The sequence below is a fragment of the Ruditapes philippinarum genome, unplaced genomic scaffold (assembly GCF_026571515.1).
Source record: "Ruditapes philippinarum isolate M1 unplaced genomic scaffold, ASM2657151v2 ctg11262_1_1_1_1, whole genome shotgun sequence".
In the NCBI taxonomy this organism is placed as follows: domain Eukaryota; kingdom Metazoa; phylum Mollusca; class Bivalvia; order Venerida; family Veneridae; genus Ruditapes; species Ruditapes philippinarum.
In genome coordinates this window covers 1-20,033 of record NW_026853686.1, presented here as the reverse complement: position 1 = coordinate 20,033, position 20,033 = coordinate 1, and the positions used below count along the sequence as shown (strand labels likewise).

At 31.4% G+C, this 20,033-nt stretch overlaps 2 protein-coding genes across 4 annotated transcripts; both read right to left on the bottom strand.

Annotated features, from left to right (window-relative positions):
- Positions 1–710: 710 nt before the first annotated feature.
- LOC132737538 (carcinoembryonic antigen-related cell adhesion molecule 8-like) lies at positions 711–11,027 on the bottom strand. 3 transcript variants are annotated; one of them, XM_060724839.1, is made up of 6 exons: positions 5,863–7,459; positions 5,350–5,613; positions 4,761–5,063; positions 2,831–2,986; positions 1,693–1,729; positions 711–1,380 (listed from the first exon to the last, which is right to left on the bottom strand). In XM_060724839.1, the coding sequence occupies exons 3-6, from the start codon at positions 5,014–5,016 to the stop codon at positions 1,224–1,226; spliced, it is 606 nt and encodes a 201-aa protein (XP_060580822.1). In that variant the 5' UTR covers positions 5,017–5,063; positions 5,350–5,613; positions 5,863–7,459; the 3' UTR covers positions 711–1,223. The 3 variants fall into 3 exon arrangements, with proteins under 3 accessions (XP_060580822.1, XP_060580820.1, XP_060580821.1); XM_060724837.1 differs by lacking the exons at positions 711–1,380; positions 1,693–1,729; positions 2,831–2,986; positions 4,761–5,063; positions 5,863–7,459 and adding exons at positions 7,473–7,748; positions 8,209–8,523; positions 9,557–9,895; positions 10,841–11,027; XM_060724838.1 differs by lacking the exons at positions 711–1,380; positions 1,693–1,729; positions 2,831–2,986; positions 4,761–5,063; positions 5,350–5,613 and adding exons at positions 8,209–8,523; positions 9,557–9,895; positions 10,841–11,027 and having other exon boundaries at positions 5,621–7,748.
- A 4,942-nt stretch (positions 11,028–15,969) lies between these two features.
- Positions 15,970–20,024, bottom strand: LOC132737537 (uncharacterized). Its single transcript, XM_060724835.1, has 5 exons — positions 19,649–20,024; positions 19,046–19,348; positions 17,958–18,113; positions 17,559–17,595; positions 15,970–17,235 (listed from the first exon to the last, which is right to left on the bottom strand). Exons 2-5 carry the CDS (start codon positions 19,299–19,301, stop codon positions 17,085–17,087), a joined length of 600 nt encoding a protein of 199 aa, XP_060580818.1. The 5' UTR covers positions 19,302–19,348; positions 19,649–20,024; the 3' UTR covers positions 15,970–17,084.
- Between the last annotated feature and the right edge of the window lie 9 nt (positions 20,025–20,033).

Genomic DNA, 20,033 nt, shown 5'->3' with positions numbered 1-20,033 from the left:
AAAATGATATAAAGACAAATGTTAAAGCAACATCAATAAATAGATATAAAGCTGCACTTACTTTACAAAAATAAAGGCAAATGTTAAAGCAACATCATTAAAAAGATATCAAGCTGCACTTACATTACTAACAAAATGACATAAATACAAATGTTAAAGCAACATCAACAAATAGATATCAAGCTTCACTTACTTTATTAACAAAATGATATAAAGCTAAATGTTGAAACAACATCAATAAATAGATATAAAGCTGCACTTATTTATTTTACAAAATGACAAAAAGACAATTGTTAAAGCAACATCAATAAATAGATACAAAGCTGCACTTACTTATTTACTTAATGATATAAAGACAAAGGTTAAAGAAACATCAAAAAAAGTTATAAAGCTGCACGCACTTTACTGAAATAAAGGAAAATGTTAAAGCAACATCAATCAATAAATATATAGCTATTAAATATTTAGTTATTTACTTTTATTTCTGCTTACGGAACGTCGGTGGTTCTACTCAGGTGCCCGTTTGTGCCTGAAATAATGCACGGAAGGGCACCTGAGGTCTTCCTCCACCAGTAAACCTGCCGCCAGATTAACTTAACTGTGTGGTGTGACGTAAAATCCAATCAAACAAACACACAAACAACTATTTATGCATAGTATGAAAAGCAAGCAAAAAAACAACAAACAAAAAAAAACAAAAACATAAAAAACAACAACAACAAAAAAAAAACGATTATCCTTTGTTTCGTCCAGAATGACCAGGTTTTATACTGTTGGCTGCGCACTTTTGATATTCTTGTATCGAAACCTCTTAAACTTTGAATGGAATGTTCCAAATTCCAAGATAAGCAAACGCAATGGCCCATTTCAGAAGCTTAAGGGTAAAAAGACACATACAATTTTTTTTCTTGTGCTTGATGCATTTTACTAAATGTGGACTTTGTGATTCTGATATATACCACTATATCAGTCTGGGAATGCTGGAAATGATACACAAACAGTAAATTACAATTAAAATTAGAATTTACTTTACAGTTAATAATACAGTCCGACCTGTCTTAAGAGACCTAATGGGGTCTACCTGTTCTGATTTCTATGAAAAGAGCCTAAAAGTTCACCAGTCAATCTAATAAAGGACAATTTTTCAAATGCATTGTTTATAACAAATATATTATCTTGAATTTTGTACAATTTAGATCACGAGTTTGTTATTAATTGTTATATCAGTTTCCTTTAAGAACTTCATATGTCGATTTATCATCCTTAGAATAATGAGCTAGGTCTGTGTATAGATTCACAGACTCAGCTTCGGTGATGTGTTGATCCTGTGTGCTGTTAACTTCTACATGCTGTGCGGCAACGTCTGTGTTCACATACGTTCTGAAACAAATACATAAGTATAAGTGTTTGCGTATTGAACGTCCTGAAAAACTTAAATTGGCGATGTAATATACATCGTATTCCATTTATACGAAATGAAAAATTGATGAATGTCCGATAAGCCTTCATCACTAGGACATTAGTAATTTTCAGGAAAAAAATTGCATTTTTTACAATTTTAAAGCTTCCATCGTCACTTTAGAACTGTAATATTTGGCACTTCTATACATGAAATATCAGGTATGATAAACTTTTGATATTTGATATGTATATATGAATAAACCAACTAAATACAAAATTATGTATACTTACGTTTGTGCTGTTGATTCTCCCGTTGGCTCCCTCGCACCTGTATAAAGAAGTATACTTATATAAACTAATATACTTTAATAAACCTGTAGTATATTTTCCCTTATTTGCTTTAATGAATAAAATCAATAAAACAAGCAATTATCATAGTATTGCAAGCAATCCATAAGTCCCCTACCGGTTAGAACCCCATCAACATTCTGAAGGGCAATTGGCCATTCACTAATGTTTCAATTTTTTTCTATATTTTAAGTAAATTTGTTGGAAAAGTTCTTTAAAAATGATCACAGGAAACAGTTTTTATGAACAGACAGACAGACAGACTGAATGACACTCTAAAGATAATATTTGAAACATCCCTGTTACCAAAATATTACATTTTTAAAAGCAAAATTCTTAAAGAGGAGATAACTCTTGAATTAAAGATGCAATTTCATAAAAATGTTCAGCTCTTTTTGACTAATCACAAATATTGTAATATTTGCCATGTTTTAAGCCTATTTGTTGCCAAGGCAACCAATATTTTTTCAAAACAGGAAGAAAAAGATAAGATAAGACATGCATAATCTCCAGACTGCCATCTACCCATAATATTATGTCAAGTTTCATAAAAAACATTTCCAGTACTTTTTGAGTTATGACTGGATTCAGTTTATGTGTAAAATTTGCCATATTTTCAGTCTATAGCAACCAGAATTTTCATCATAGGAAGAAAAGAAAAAGACGTGCATAATCTCCAGACTGTCATCTACCCATATTTCAAATTTCATAAAAATATTTCCAGTACTTTTTGCGTTATCACTGGATCCAGTTTATGTGTAAAATTTGCCATATTTTCAGCCTATTTGTTGCCATAGCAACCAGAATTTTCAACATAGGAAGAAAAGAAAAAGACGTGCATAATCTCCATACTGCCATCTATCCATATATCAAGTTTCATAAAAATATTTTCAGTGCTTTTCAAGTTATCGCGGGATCCAGTTTTGTGGACGGACTGACAGACAGACGGAAGGACAGACAGACGGACGGAGGGTAAACCTAAAATCCCCTCTGGTAAACCGGTAGGGGACTAATAAATATACTATGAAGCTTTTGTTATGAGATGATTTCTATCATCAAACTCAAAACACAGCGATTATACCTTTCGATACAGCTTTTTTCCACAAAAAGGTAATACCGGTTGCGTAGAATCCGATCGCTATGGTGAGGAAACCAAAAACAATACCAACTATCATCCAGCTGTTGTATGCATCACCTTCGGTATCACTTTTTTTCACAAGTTCTTTCTGTGTAGAGTCTTAAACGATTAAAATATTTTGATGAATGAGAATTTATGTTATATATCTATCATTGGACTGATGGTATTGTCAATTATACATGTTTATGTCTTGTATTGGCTTCACAGAAAATAATAAGTGTAGATATAACATCACATAAATGGATTAGATGGACATGATCAAAGGGCAACGTATAAAAATATCTGCCATCCGGTTTAAGAGGAGTTGCGTTCACAAAATTTCTACATAGTATATAGTGAAAAAATCAACAAAGGGCCATAATTCTGTTAAATTTGGTCGCAGCAAAAATTCATCCCTTTACTACCATCTACACATTAAGGTTGTTCATCCCTGGAAGTTTAAGCAAAATCTGCCATTCGGTTTAAGAGGAGTTGCGTTCACAAATTTTCTACATAGTATATAGTGAAAAAATCAACAAAGGGCCATAATTCTGTTAAATTTGGTCGCAGCAAAAATCCATCCCTTTACTACCATCTACACATTAAGGTTGTTCATCCCAGGAAGTTTAAGCAAAATCTTCCATCCGGTTTAAGAGGAGTTGCGTTCACAAAATTTCTACATAGTATATAGTGAAAAAATCAACAAAGGGCCATAATTCTGTTAAATTTGGTCGCAGCAAAAATCCATCCCTTTACTACCATCTACACATTAAGGTTGTTCATCCCTGGAAGTTTAAGCAAAATCTGCCATCCGGTTTAAGAGGAGTTGCGTTCACAAGATTTCGGGACGGACGGACGGACACTCGGACGGACAAGTGCAACGCTATATGCTCCCACTCTGTGGGGGCATAAAAAACGAAAAAGAACAGTTTCGGATAAGTTTACTGTTGCATAAATAGCACCAAACATTAAATATAATAAAGTTTCCTTTTAAAAGGAAAGGCTTGCACAGTTGTGCCTTCATCCCAACCCTTTAAAATGGTTTTTTTTTTTTTGTTTCAATGTATTATCACATTTTTTTTTGAATAACGGTATTTGTATATCATAAAGGGTTTATTTAGTTCTCTTATCTCTATTGTATAAAACTAATAAAGAAAATGATCAATCGTAAAAATACTAACGTGATACTGAAGTCTGAAGGAAAACAAGTGTGCACATTTCATTTCCCCTTTTTCGCAGCGAAATCATTCCTTTGCTTTATAGACAAGTAAATGCACTAATTAAGAAGCATACATGTATCAACTATGTTACACGATCACAAATAGACGATGCGCTATGTGGCAAGGTTAATGATATGCATGGGCTATTTTTAGATTACCTCACCAGTTCAGTAGATCTAAATATAACTCGATCATGCAGGACCACCCTTTAAAGACGGAATACTACTACTATTCTCTATTGTATAAAACTGATACAGACAAAAAACAATTATAAAAGAAACTAACTTTTGCGTCTTGAAAAACAATTGAAACGGAACAATTTCGTTTATAATTTATTACGGTAATCAAGTAAAAATAGAAATCCTATTTATATAAACAAACTGGGATTACCGAAGTAACTAAAATAGCTTAGATTTCCGTTATATTACTTAGTATGGCGGAATCGCCCGAATTGTCACGATTGCAATCGGAACTACATCGGCTATTATCATTAATCCGAAGAGTGACGGAAAAGGCCGAAAGGTTGCGATTGGCACGATCGCAGCTGGTTACCCGTTCAATCATGCACCAACAGATGTAAGCAGGAAACCACCTAACCGGAACAAGTTTTCCATATGAAATGGCTTGCAGCCGTGGCTGCAAGCCAAAAACATTTCTATGTGATATCAACTTACCTTTCTTAATAAGGCGTATCATTTGCTTGTAAATTCCAACTTCATTTGTAACAGTTAATCGATATGTTCCATAATCCCACAGCGACACGTTAAATATAGTAATGTTTGAATGAAGGCCTGAAGAAGATATCTGAAGATCTGAATTACTTAACAAAGGTATCCAATCGATCCCATCTTCCTTGTGCCACAAGAATCCTTTAGGACCAGGTTCAGGGTACGCTAGTGTTGTGAAGCTAAGTGTTACGGGAACATACATTGAACTTGTTATATTTCTACCAACATTCTGCAGAGGACGAGGTGCACCTTTAAAATCATAGATACATCATAAATTAGCAAAAACACTCTAAAATGTGAATGTACTTTAAAAGAACTCGACACATGAAAAAGAAGAGGGCAATAGAATCCCTAAAGGAAGCGCAAAACTGCAAAATTGAAAATGTTGCAGACTCCGTTTGACTGAGCGTACTAGAAAGTTTAAGATAGCGAGCTGATTTAAATTTTAAATCTAGGTCCATTTAGTTATATGGCAAATTAACTAACCATGGAAATTGTGAGCCAGTTGAGAATATGCAAAAAAGTAGGTACTTACATTTGACAAATAAACGAATCGCGGCTTCTTCTTTACTTTTGTCTTTGCATGTATATACACCAGCGTCAAAACACGTTACACTCTCACGTGTAAAGTATAGAATGTTAGAATTTTTTTGCTCGTTTAGAAGGACATTGTTGAATAAGATTTGAACTGACGTGGTATTGAAATTAATAAATTTACAAATAAGTCGTACATTTGTATCGTATTCAATCACAGTTACATCCGTTTTGTTAGCATATCCCTCAATTCCGAACTCTATATCTGGAATATTGTAAAAATTGAAATACCATTACAAACAGATATATATACTCGGTTCCTATGATATCACGGGTTCTATGATATCATGGTATTTACATTTTCTGTGACTGCTAATAAAAGCAACACACGATGATGCTAATATTTTTAAAACTGGCACACTCAATTCATTTTCATCTGCCAATAAATTCAATTTTGTAAATAATGAATGTATTCGAGACAAGAAAAATATTTTATAAAATTGTCATATTTTACCACTATTTTCCTTAAATGTTTTTACACAGTCAATATAGATATGTTATAATCACATAAACTGACATATCATCTCTTCATATAGTTTGAATTTTATAGCAAGTTAACTGTTGGAAGTTTTTCACAACATAACTAGAAGATTTTGACCCATCTATCCTTCCATACTTGCATTTTTGGGGACTACCGTGATACCGTAGTAAACTCCTCTGAAATAACCCATAATGGCAGACATTGGAAATAGTTTAAGAAATGTCAATTGGATTTTTTTTTAAATAATTTTTTGACAAGCAGTTTTGGAAAAGGTCCACTGATTAAATAGAAGGAAAATCTTATTCATGTATGATATTTATATTTGAATATTTTCCAATAATCGTTAAGTACCGTGATATCATAAAACCCCGGGCTACCATTGAAAAACAAAAGTGCTGGTAAAACTAACGATGCGTCAAAGTTTAATAAAAAAAGATACATACGATGCGCGTTCTTATTTTTAATATACAGGCAGATATAGCAAAGGCACAGTAATTACAAAGTATTCTCACTTTGATGTATTCTTAAATAATGATCTTGGATGACTCAGTGTGACCTAGACTTCTATCACAAGCTTTTTTTACATCGCTCTTTCTGGAAGTAATTTCAGTTTCCTTCCGTCGGTTCATATTAGCAAAAACTTTGTAAGCCTGAGACTCTTTCTTGCGTATCAAAACAAAAAAGCAAGGAAAAGAATCAAAACGGGAAAACCTATTCAACCATATAAGAGTGATTCTAGTCATAAAAAGGTGATTCCATTAAATAATAATATCTGTCTTATGTTTTTTTTAAAACAACAGGCCATATTATCATATATATCTGGGAATTTTCGAGTCTTGATTACATGTTAATATAATTACCTTTTAACATAAATGTTTAAAAGGCATAAACATATATCAAAGTTACATAAAACTTTAAAAAAAGCTTTCTGAAACTAAATTATAATCATTCATAACATAAGAAGTTTCAACCTTTTTTTATAAAAAAATAAAAATTAAATAAATGAATTAATAAAAGGAAAAAAATGTTTATTTTTTCCTCTAACAATTCTACTACTTAAATAAGCTAAAATCTGCAATTCATTTGATGTTTTGACCAGAATTATTAAGTGTTTTAAATGGTTTCGACTCGCGTTGAAGTACATAAAATGTATATAAGGCTGCATCTAAACAAAGACACAACAGACACAAACATATGACATTGATTTAATTGATAAATAAGAAGGCTTGTAAACATAGATTTAATTAATAAATAAGAAAGCTTGTAAACATTGATTTAATAAAAAAAAAAGCTTGTAAACATTGATTTAATTGATAAGAAATCTCTTGTAAACATTGATTTGATTAATAAATCATTATAAGAAAGCTCGTAAACATTGATTTGATTAACAAATAAGAAATCTTGTAAACATTGATTTAATTAACAAATAAGAAAGATTGTAAACATTGGTTGAATAAATAAGACATGCCTCGTGGTCAGTGTTGTACATCTGTTTGTTATGTACAAGAAGATTTTGCACTTACTTCAATATCATTTTAGTAATTTTAGAATAATAATAATATCGTTTAAGTTGAATAACTTACATCAAACAATTATCTGTAAGATTTCCGTATGCGTTGTTCCAATTTCAGTCGCTGAATTTCCGCACTCGCATGCATAATTACCAGTGTGGTATCTAGTAATTGAATCTATCTCAAAGTCTCCATTAGCTGAAACAATGCTGCTTCCAGAGGATGCATTCGTCCATTTATATGTACACAAGGGATAGCAATCAGACCTGCACTTAATTAATGGTGAAATACTTCCGACCTTAACTGTGACAGGCGACTTGACACTAATTTCACAACCATCCGGTCCATCTACAATACAGTATGTGAACACGCATGAAATTGCCAAGCATCTTCCACTGTTATCATATATTCAACAAGATATGGCTCGTTCTTCGTTAATTTAGTACTATCAGACTTTAAATATATATTGTTGTAATACAAGATAATTTATTTATGCATACTATTGTTTTGTTGCAGCAATTCAAATGGATTGTTTTTCTTAAATAAAACCATTTCACTTGAGACAAACTTTTTTTTGCTCATTGTAATTATAAAAATGATCGCTTTACAGAAGCTGTGCGCCCATACACATTTCCTAATTCGACACTAAGGAAACCAACACCGACGAAACATGCAGACAGCTTTTCACGACAAACGGAAATCTTTCGAGATAAACATAAAACAGATACTAAAATTTGACACAGAGACTAGTCAATTTTTAATCTGCAATACTGTTTGACATTGAATTAAAAAAATAAACATAACTTACATAAAACGTTGAGCATAAACTCATCACTATAATTTGAGGTCAAACCCGTAACACTAGAACCAGACTCTGTTGCCTTGCAAGTAAATCTCTTTTTCGCATCTTGTCTATCTAGATTTTTGATGGTCAGTATATTCTTTGTCTGTGAGTACTCATATACTTGTGGATTATCTTCAGTGTCCACTCTCCAGTCGTACTGGAGATTTAGGTTAGGATCTGAGGGATTTGTAGTTGATCTACTCATACACGTTAGCTTCACATTCATTCCTTCAATACTGTTGTTGTTGTTAGATTGTATTGTCGGTTTTTCTGGTTTGCCTGGGGAAAAATGAAATAATAAATAATTATAAAAAAATTATGAAACGATTTTTTGCTTGACTTTAAAAAGTGTATAGAGAGCTCACCTACTCACATAGGCTTAAGGTATTTTCTTCAAACTGCAAATATATTGTCTACATCATTAAATACATGATGTGTGACATTGTTTGTAACTTTAGCATGAATTTATCTAGAATTACTTCTCCCTGAATTTAGATTATTTCCCTTTTTAATCTAAAATCCTTAAAAATGGTATTTTTACAATCAATTCTTTATTTCATTAGGTATTTACTTTAAACTTCAAATATAAATATATGATACATATCATTACTCATATCATATGTGAAAATGTCCATAACTCTAGCACTAATAGATCAAGAAATATTTCTCCCCTGAACTAAGATTTCTTTCCTTTAAAATGTTCTTCTTCCGTTATAAGTTGATAAAGTAGTAGGTCCTGACGGTACAAATGTTAAAGCAATATAAATTTACTTGAAGCTTCTCACGAACTAGTTATCTTTCGCCTTGTGTGACTTATTCAATGCTTCCCTACGATGTTGTGAAATTCCAATTACATGGAAAGAGGCAAAGGTCACTGCAGTTTACCAAAATGGCGATGCATCTCTTCCAAATAACTACATACCCACTTTTGAACAATACAGAAAAAAGTTATTGAGCGGATTATATTCAAGCACATCTTTAACATTCTTAAAGTAAATAAATTTTTATCTACTGCCCAGTCTGATTTTATCCCTGGTGATTTTACAATAAATCAGATGGCCTTCATCTATGATACCCTTTGTAAATCACTAGACAATGGTCTACGGTTTTCTTTGACAACAACGTGTTTGACACGGTTTGGCATAAAGGCCTCCTTACAAAACTAAACACGCAGGCATATCTGGATCTTTGTTATCTTGGTTCAAAAGTACCTCACTGAAAGAAAACAAAATAATAAACAAAGGCGTTGAAAATTGAAATTGTGAATGAATAAATGTGTTTTGCTATTTTATTAATTTAAGGTTATTCTTACCTAAGATATACAGAATTATACACCCCTTTACTTCATGGATAGCTTCCGTTACCGAAAGTTTATATGTACCGCTATTTGATGTTTGAAGATTATCCAGTCTAATAGAGAGGTCTCCTGTTGTAACATTACCAGTTATTGTACAACCATTGCAAGTAGGACTGTTTAGAAGCACCCCATCTCTATAAGCTATTCCTAAAAGTGTGCTGCCGTTGTTTGACGATATGACATTTGATACAATTATAGAAGTGTCTAAAGAGTTTGTCATCGTTGCCTGGAACTCTAGTGTTACACTATCACCAATCTGTTTGTACTGAGCAGTTGTGGATGTACATCCAAATACTTGAAAAACAATGTGACAAAAATATACACAATTAAATGCTTTAATTAGCTTTTTAACAAGTATTAGTTTACAGGTCCGATTCTCATGACTGTGTTTTCTTTTTTCTTTCACCATTGCGTGATTAAATGCGAACTTTCTGACGATGATTTGTTTTAAATGTTCCTCAAAGAATTTATGATAGAAGCAAATAAACTTTATGTTAATAAAATAGATAACTACAACATAAAATAATCTGTTAGTTTTTCATTGTTTGCCTATTTTAAGCAATATTACAATATCTTAACGGGTCTACTTCTTTTACTCATTAGAAAAGTACAATGTACAATACATAGGCTACTGAGAAAGATACAATGATCGGAAGTTATAAGTGATTGTCATCGCACGATATGGTGAACAATGAATTGTATAGTCTCGCAAGGTTTGTTTATCTACTGTGAAAGTATTCTTAATAGATACTTCTAACTAATGTGTTTTATGTCAATTCAACTCAATTGTAAAAATGAATATATACAATATTGTCACTTCTAAGCATTACACTTTTGGTAAAGGTTGTGGATAGCATGTATTGCAGTTAAAACAGGTCGGAAAGGGTTATTGCCATTTTTATGTTAAAGAAATTGTAATTGATAATCAATAACTTTAGATTTCTTAACTGAATTTGTTGGTAAATATGTTAATTGCAGATATTTATCTCGTTTCAGATTTAACTTAATTTCTGTGTAATATTTAAACAATAAAACGGTGTTTGTTTTCAAGCTTAAAATTAAAAAAAACAACATAGGATCATTTTATATATATTTAGTATTAAGAACGATATCTATATCTGATATATTTCTGTAACGATGACGAGTCACAAAGTTAATAGAAGTGCGTTCATTTGACGTTTGTCACAAAGACTATTTTAACAAATAGCATATTGTATGTTTATATAAGTTTAGACTTACCATTATAACTGCAGTGTAATATCCAGACCATCATTACATAACATATCTTCAGTTTTATATATCTATTCATTTTTCGGAGGTACTTTAAGCATATGTATATATACAGATTATGAAGTAGGAAGTTAATACAAAATGCAGATTATAAATCTAGTACATCATGTATATTTTATCACTTATATTGCCGTACATAAAACAAACAATTATACTTCCCTTATTCACTAGATACTAAAAAACTACTCGTAGGATGAATTTACAACAATGTGTAAAAATTATATATAAAATTATTTTATATAATCGACTGATGAGTATAGTATGACACCCTTTCTAAAATTCACTGTAACGTTACGCCGTTAATTATCAAGTTTGTGCAAGTAAGTTTAATGTTTAAGTTATTTAGTAAATGTTTTTTATTGTTTAATATTTCAGTGACAAGGTTTACAATTACAATTGTATCTATGTCATTACACTATGCCTCAGAAATCCTTATTTTATAATTATTTAGAAAAATCAGACATGTATTTGATAATGCTTAAATTATGGATTAGGAGCATATTACATGTTTTACAATTGAAAAAAATAGCAACAAAATAGTAAACAAAGTAGTATTTCGATGTCCATACAAAATACTAATTCAACATAATTATACCATTATGCCAACAGAATTAAAGATGCAAGAGATTGTTCTTGTATACAGCAAATGACTATGTTTTTGGAAACTACCAAAGATATATATATTTTTAGAAATAAAAATGATAGCTTTCTAAGACATGAAGAGGGCCTTTATGGAAATATGCTGTGCCTTTAACTACGTGTAAGAGCCTAATGATGTTAAGTAAATGATTTTCGCCGATAACTTTGATATTTATACCGTTATGCTAGAAACTATACGGTTTAATTCAATTTAAATAAGGTTTATGTCATTATCTCCGAGTTTCAGTCGTTTAGTTAGATAAAAGTTATACCATTAACTTAGAGTTTATGCGGTTAAGGATTAACCTTTGCCACGATTATAGAGCCAGATTACCCTGTACATTCGTGCAGAATGACCAGGTGTTATACCATTGGCTGCGCAATTATGATATTCTTGTATCGGAATCTCCAACACTTTGACTAGAATGTTCAGAACTCCAGGATTAGCAAATGTATTGCCTCATTTCAGACGTTTATAGTGTTAAAACATACCCAAACTTTTATTTGAGCTTGGCATTTTTTCTATGTACATATCTAACACTGTATCATAACACTTTAAAACAGCTTATTTATCTTTCAAAAATACAACATTCATAACAAATGTTTTCCTTATTGTTGAGCCAAAATGTACTTTCGTTACACAATTAAACATTTTTGAACACTTGCTACGGGCTATTTCACGATAGTATAACATATACTAGATTTAACATACTAAAAGCACTTTAACATATAATCATGCTGACAACTTAAAATTTCAATTCTATAAACACATAATTTTACATGTAAATATTCTATTTTAATTAACATAACGATTGAGTTCTATTAAGACTATGTTAAATTGAACTTCATATTTTTTGGTGTCCTGTTACAGTTTTCAATTTGCCAATTAGCTTGTTTATCTTTTGCTTCTGGTGCCTTTTGGCAACTAGTACAGTTATAGTGACACAGTGTTTTGTATGGAAGTCAGAATAACATTTTCTTTATAATTTTGCTATTTTATGACGAGTAATTTCACATTCAGCGATAATTTACTCATGTGATAAACATGCCATAAAACCATTATTTAAATGTTTAAAAAATCTTGTTTGCTTTTTCTAAAGAAGAAAAATAATTTGCATTTTTGAGGCATAATGTGCCTTGTAAATATATATTAGAAAATTAGTGATAGACCGATATAAAATGAGTTAACACACACTTTACTAACAAATTGTTATAAGGACAAATGTTAAAGCAACATCATGGACGGAGGGTATTATTATACCGTTACATAAAAAGGGGGACACTGAGAACGCTAACAATTATAGAAGCATAACACTTGTTAGTTGTATGTCAAAGTTATTTACATCAGTTATCAATAAGAGAAAAATGAATTATTGTGAACAAAATCATGTATTATCTGATGCTCAATTTGGATTCCGTGAAGGAAAATCTACTGTTGATGCTTTATATATATTGTTGTCTGTAGTACAAAAATATTTAAATGAAAATAAACGTTTATATTGTGTATTTGTTGATTTCCGAAAGGCTTTTGATTGTGTTTATAGAAATGCCTTATGGTTGAAATTATATAAGTTTGGTATAAGAGGTAAACTTCTACGTATAGTAAAAGATATGTATAATAAGGTAAAATCTTGTGTAAAACATTGTAAAACCTTTTCTGAATTTTTCGAATATGCTATAGGACTATGTCAAGGGGAAACGTGGTGGGTTATTACCAGAAGAAGATTTTTTTGTATAATGACATAAAGCTAGATGTTGTTAATGATTTTAATTACCTCGGTGTTATTTTTAACTATACTGGCACATTTATTTTAAATCAAGAGCAGTTAGTTGGAAAAGCTATGAAGGCCTCGAATATTTTACTTATTAATTGTAAGAAATACAATTTAAAACCTAAAATCTTATGCCAGTTACTTGATTCTTTTGTAGGTTCTATTCTTTGTTATGCATCTGAAATATGGGGTAACAGCAAGTCAAAGGAAATAGAAAGAGTACATCTCAGATTTTGTATAAGGATATTAAATGTTAGGTTAAATACATGTAATGCAGCTGTTTACGGAGAACTCGCACGTTATCCCTTGTTTGTAACAAGATATTTAAAAATTGTAAAATATTGGTTAAAGCTACTACAAACTGATAATATTATTTTGAAAGAAATATATCAAATGTCTTATAATGATTGTACAAGTGGTAAACGTAATTGGTTATCTAATGTCAAAGATATGTTGTACACTTATGGTTTTATGGATGTATGGGAGAATCAAGGGTGTTTTTGTCATAAATCTTTTATCTGCGAATTTAAGCAACGTGTAATAGATAACTTTTTACAAAACTGGCATTCTGACATTAATGGTAGCCCAGTTTTGAATTTGTATAATAATTTGAAGAGTGGGTTTGGTTATGAACATTATTTAGATCTTATACCACGAAATCTTAGAACTTATATAAGTAGAATACGTATGTCCTCACATGCATTACTGATACAAACCGGACGTTATGGTGTAAACAGAATTCCTAGAAATGAACGATATTGTATATATTGTAATCTTCGTGATATTTAAGATGAATACCATTTTATATTAGTATGTACCTGTTTTCTTGAAATTCGTAAAAAATATATTAAGAGATACTACTACATTGTATGTTAGACCAAGTATGTTCAAATTTATTGAATTGTTAAATTGTAATAATAAGAAAATATTGTGTAACTTGGCTTACTATATCAGAGATGCTATGGCTAATAGAACATCCATGTCTTATTATATGTAATAATGAATGGTTAATCCTCTATGTAAGAAGTAAAACGAATATTTCATGTTGTATTCTTTATCTATATTTTCATTGTTAACAGTATGTATGTTAAGATCTATCGCTATATTTATGTACATTAAATGTCATGTGACTATTGTATAGTATATTTAAATTGTATAAATTGTAAGATGATGTACCATGTACAAATCTTGAATAAAATTTCTGTTCTGTTCTGTTCTGTTAAAGCAACATCAATAAATAGATATGAAGCTGCACATTTTTTTAGATATTCATGCCAGGACATCGGCGAACATTTATTACAATTCTTTCAACAGGAAATTTTCCAAATACTTGTCAGTTTACAAGTCTGGGTCGTCTTCCTTACCGAACAATTATCGGGGCATTTCTATCACAAATAAATGTACAATGTATAAAATATTTTCTGGCGTTGTCAATAAAAGGTTATACAATTGGGCTGAAGAAAATAATAAAATAGACGAATGTCAGGCAGGTTTCAGGTGTAATTACTCAGCTATTGATAATATTTTCTGTTTACAAGCCATGATACAAAAATTCTTGTCTAAAAAAGGTGATCGTTTTGATTGTTTATATGTCGATTTCCGAAAAGCTTTTGATAAAATTGACCATTCAAAATTATTTGATTCACTGCAGAAAATAGGCATTCATGATAATTTTTTACCGGTTTAAAATGTATATATTCCGACTTAAAGTCTTGTGTGAAAACACAAAATGGTTTAACTGATTTTTCCCGTGTAACATAGGAACAAGACAGGGAGATAAATTTAGTTCGACTATTTTTATTCTTTTTATCAATGAGTTGTCTATCTTACTTAGACAAAACTGTGGCACAGGAATATTTATTACTAATGATATACCTGATATATTATGTCTTATGTTTGCCGATGATGTAGCAAACTGTGCAGAGACAGTATAAATTACAACGACAATTAAATGTAATTGACACTTTTTGTTATAATACTGGAATTGATAAAACAGAAGTAATTGTTTTCCGTAATGGTGGTCCTTTACGTAATTATGAGAAATGATATTTCCGAGGTAAAAGCTTAAATATAACATCTATGTACAAGTATATGGGACTCATTTTCACTCCTCAGTTATCATGGACTCACGCTAAGGAAAAAATGGCATCTCAAGCCCAAAAGGACATATTATCGTTAAAATATTATCAGAAATCTTGGTCATTTTCTAAGTAATGAATTGTTTAAATTTTTTGATCATATGATTAAACCAATTTTATGCTATGGATCACAAATATGGGGTTTTGAATATAGCCAAACTATTGAATATGTGCAGAACGACTTTTATCAAAAACATTTATCCGTTAAAAAAAACTACAAATACAGGAATGTGGTAGATTGCCCTTAAGTATTTCGTACATGGCAAACTGCATAAGATATTTTTGTAAACTTCTGACCAAGCCTTCATCTAGATATCCTTAACAGTGTTATTTAATGTTGAAGTCACTAGACGATGTAGGTCGAATATGTTGGGTAAAACATGTACTGTTTAGATATGGTTTTGGTTTTGTCTGGATATCTCAAGAAATTGGTGACACGAATATGTTCCTTAAACTTTTTAAACAAAGACTTATTGATTGTTGTACTCAACAATGGTATGAAGATATAACGAATTCTAGTAGATGTTTTCACTATAATAAATTTAAATCACTTTTAAATGTTGAACGATACTTATAAATAAAATACCATTTAAACATAAAAGGGCGTTTTGTAATTTTCGTTGCTCCAACCATAAATTAGGTATAGAAATAGGCAGACATAATAATATCCCAAGGGAAGAACGTTTGTGTACAACTTGTAATGATAGTATAGCTAGATTGTGAATTCCATGCTTTCTTTATATGTAAAAAATACAAACAAATCCGTGATAAGTATTTATTCAATTGGTATTTTGGCGGAAGAGAACTACATGATTTTTATGTATTAATAAGAACACGTGATATAACCATATTAAGGAAGCTTATGTTTTATGTATATGTTTAATGGATAACATAAACAACTAGTCTTTGTTCGCATTTATAAACATTGTTAAGGTGACGCAACCATATTACAATATTGTTGTATGTATGCTATTTTGGGCCGGAGGCCTTTGAACACAAATAAAGTTATTTGAATCTTGAATCTTGTTTGTTAACAAAGTGGTATCAAGACAAAAGTTAAAGAAACATCAAAAAAGGTTATGAAGCTGCACTTACTTTACTAAAATAAAGGCAATGTTAAAGCAACATCAATAAATAAATATATAGCTATTAATTATTGCAACATCAATTAATAAATATATTGCTATTGATTATTAAATTCATTTATACTTAGTATATAATTGCTTAATGTATTTTTCCTTCTGGAGCCAAAAAAATGTATGGGACCAATTCAGAAGTTTCAGGGTTAAAGGGCACAAACTTTTATAATTTGTGTTTGGTACATTTTACTTAATGTGAACATCGTGATTCTGATATATGTCACTATATCAGTCTGGAAATGTTGGAAATGACAAACAGTGAGTTAAAACTATCTTTACAGTTAATAATAAGTCCGATCTGTCTTTAGAGATCATTCGGGGTCAACATCATCTACCAGTTCTGACTCTATGAAAAGAGTCTAAAAGTCAACCAGTCAATTTTATTATGGTCCATTGTGCCGACACATTTATCGACAATCTCAAAATCTCAAATGTATCGTTTGAAATATAGTATGTTGAATTATGTACAATACAGGTCACCAGTTATATAACTGTTACATCATTTTCATTTAAGAACTTCATATGTCGATCTATCATCCCTAGAATAATGAGCTAGGTCTGTGTAAGGATTCACAGAATCTGCTTCAATAAGGTGTTGATCCCGGATGCTGGCAGCTTCTGCATGGTGTACGACAACGTCTGTGTTCATGTACGTTCTAAAACAAACACGAGATCATAATTCTAATTGTTTAAGGGACTCCTGAAAACTTAAATGGTCGCTGCGTTGTACATCAAGTTCCAGAAATTCAAGAATGGACGGTTGTCGGAAAAATCTAAAGCACTAGGACATTAATGATTTTCAGGTACATACAGTACACTTTAACAATATTTAAGCATCCACCGTCACTCAAGAACTATAATATTTGGATACTTCAGCAAAAATGTTTCAAAATTTAATTGTTCTAATTTTATGAACAGGTTTAAATACCTTTTGATGTGTATGTACGAATAAAACAACTAAACACATATGTATACTTACGTTTGTGCTGTTGAATCTCCACTTGGCTTCCTTGCACCTGTAGAAAGAAGTCTACTTATATATTTAAATAAACTTATGGTTTTCTTTTCCTTTTTTACTTTAGATAAGAGCTTGTTTAAAACTTAAAAGGTAAGATGCCTTCATATTCCTGTGCTATTTTTTTTAATAAAGATCACGTAGAACACACTTAAATTAGTTTATTTTGCCTAATTTACGAGTAAAATTATCGGTATTCGCAGAACACGTTTCCATGAACTTAACAGTAAGTATTAGGTGATATATATCAAACATGGTCCTGATCAAATGAACGTTAGATTTAAAAAAAATAAATAAATACAATTTGTAGCTTATGTTGTGAAATAATTGCTGTCACCAAACTAAGCTACTCAGCGACAATACCTTTCGATACAGCTTTTCTCCTCCACAAAAAGGTTATACCAGTTGCATATATTCCAATGGCTATGGCGAGGAAACCAAAAGCAATGCCAACTGGCATCCAGCTGTTGTTTGCATCATCTTCGGTATAATTTTCTGTAACTTCTGTCTGTGCAGAGTCTTTTAAATAATTTGAATATTTTGATGAATGAGAATTGATGTTTTATCAATTGTTTGATGATATTGGACTGATGCTCTTGTCAATTATACATGTTTAATATGTATTGGCTTCACAGAAAATAGTAAGGGTGGATTTAACATCACATGAACGGAATAGATTGACATGATCATAGGGCAACGTACGAGTATAAGTTTGATTATTCGTACAGACACGGTAAGAAGCTACATAAACAAGTGTGGCTAAACCATGTGGTATGTGTTATCATTTTAAAATTTCTTCATAAATTGTTTGGATGATATAGATTGTACATCACTGATATTTTGTTTTATGAAAATAAGAAATACTTGTTAACATGTTTTTATTATTTCACAGGTTAATATTGTAAATACATGAAGTACATTTTGTATTAGATTGGTGTGATTAAGACGTAAAAAAGAAAAAGAACAGTTTCGGATAAGTTTACTGTTGCATAATTATATGGTGGCTGATTTGGAACGCTTTTGTGTTTCGTGTTGTCGCTAGCGACAGCACGACAAAGCGCCGCGTTATCGGATTTTCGTCTTGTCGTCCAGTCGCTAACGATGCATGGCAAACGGCGTGTTGTCGTGCGGCGTGTTGTCGCGCTGCCACATTGTCACTCGGCTCAAATCGATTGATTGGCTTATAAGCCCGGCGACATCGCAACAATGCGACGCACGACAACGCGCCGTTTGACATGCTTCGCAAGAGACAGGACTTAAAGACGACAGTGCGACATAGCACCGTATTGCGAGTTTCGCTAGCGACAAGAAGACAAGAAAAAAAAGGTGACAACGATATAGGTTGTGTTGTCACTATCGACAACGCAGCGCGCAAAGTCTACTAAATCAGCCACAATATAAAAAGCACCAAACATTAAAATTAGCAAAATTTTTATGTGAAATCAGCTTACCCTTCTTAACAAGGCGTATCATTTGCTTATAAATTCCAACTTCATTTCTAACAGTTAATCGATATGTTCCATAATCACACAGCGACACGTTAAATATAGTAATGTTTGACTGAAGGCCTGAAGAAGATATCTGAACATCTGAATTACTTAATAAAGGTATCCAATCGATCCCATCTTCCTTGTGCCACAAGAATCCTTTAGGACCAGGTTCAGGGTACGCTAGTGCTGTGAAGCTAAGTGTTACGGGAACATACATTGAACTTGTTATATTTCTACCAACATTCTGCAGAGGACGAGGTGCACCTTTAAAATCATAGATACATCATAAATTTACAAAAACACTTTAAAATGTGAATGGACTTTAAAAGAAACTCGACACATGAAAAAGAAGAGGGCAATAGAATCCCTAAAGGAAGCACAAACCTGCAAAATTGAAAATATTGCAGACTCCGTTTGAATGAGCCCGTTCATGGACGGTATAAGAAAGTTTAAGCTAGTGAGCTGATATAAAATTTAAATTTAGGTCCATTTAGTTATATGGCAAATTAACTGACCATGGAAATTGTTAGCCAGTTGAGAATATGCACAAAAGTAGGTACTTACATTTGACAAATAAACGAATCGAGGCTTCTTTTTTACTGTTGTCTTTGCATGTATATACACCAGCGTCAAAACACGTTACATTCTTACGTGTAAAGTATAGAATGTTAGAATTTTTCTGCTCGTTTAGAAGGACATTGTTGAATAAGATTTGAACTGACGTGGTATTGTAATTAATTAATTTACAAATAAATCGTATATTTGTGTCGTATTCACTCACAGTTACATCCGTTGTGTTAGCATATCCATTAATTCCGAACTCTTTATCTAGAATATTGAAAATATAGAAATACCATTACAAACAAAAATATACCATTTAGAACAATAGTGCCAGTAAAACTAGTGAATAAAAAAGATCCATATGGTATGCTTTCTTATTCTTTCTTTT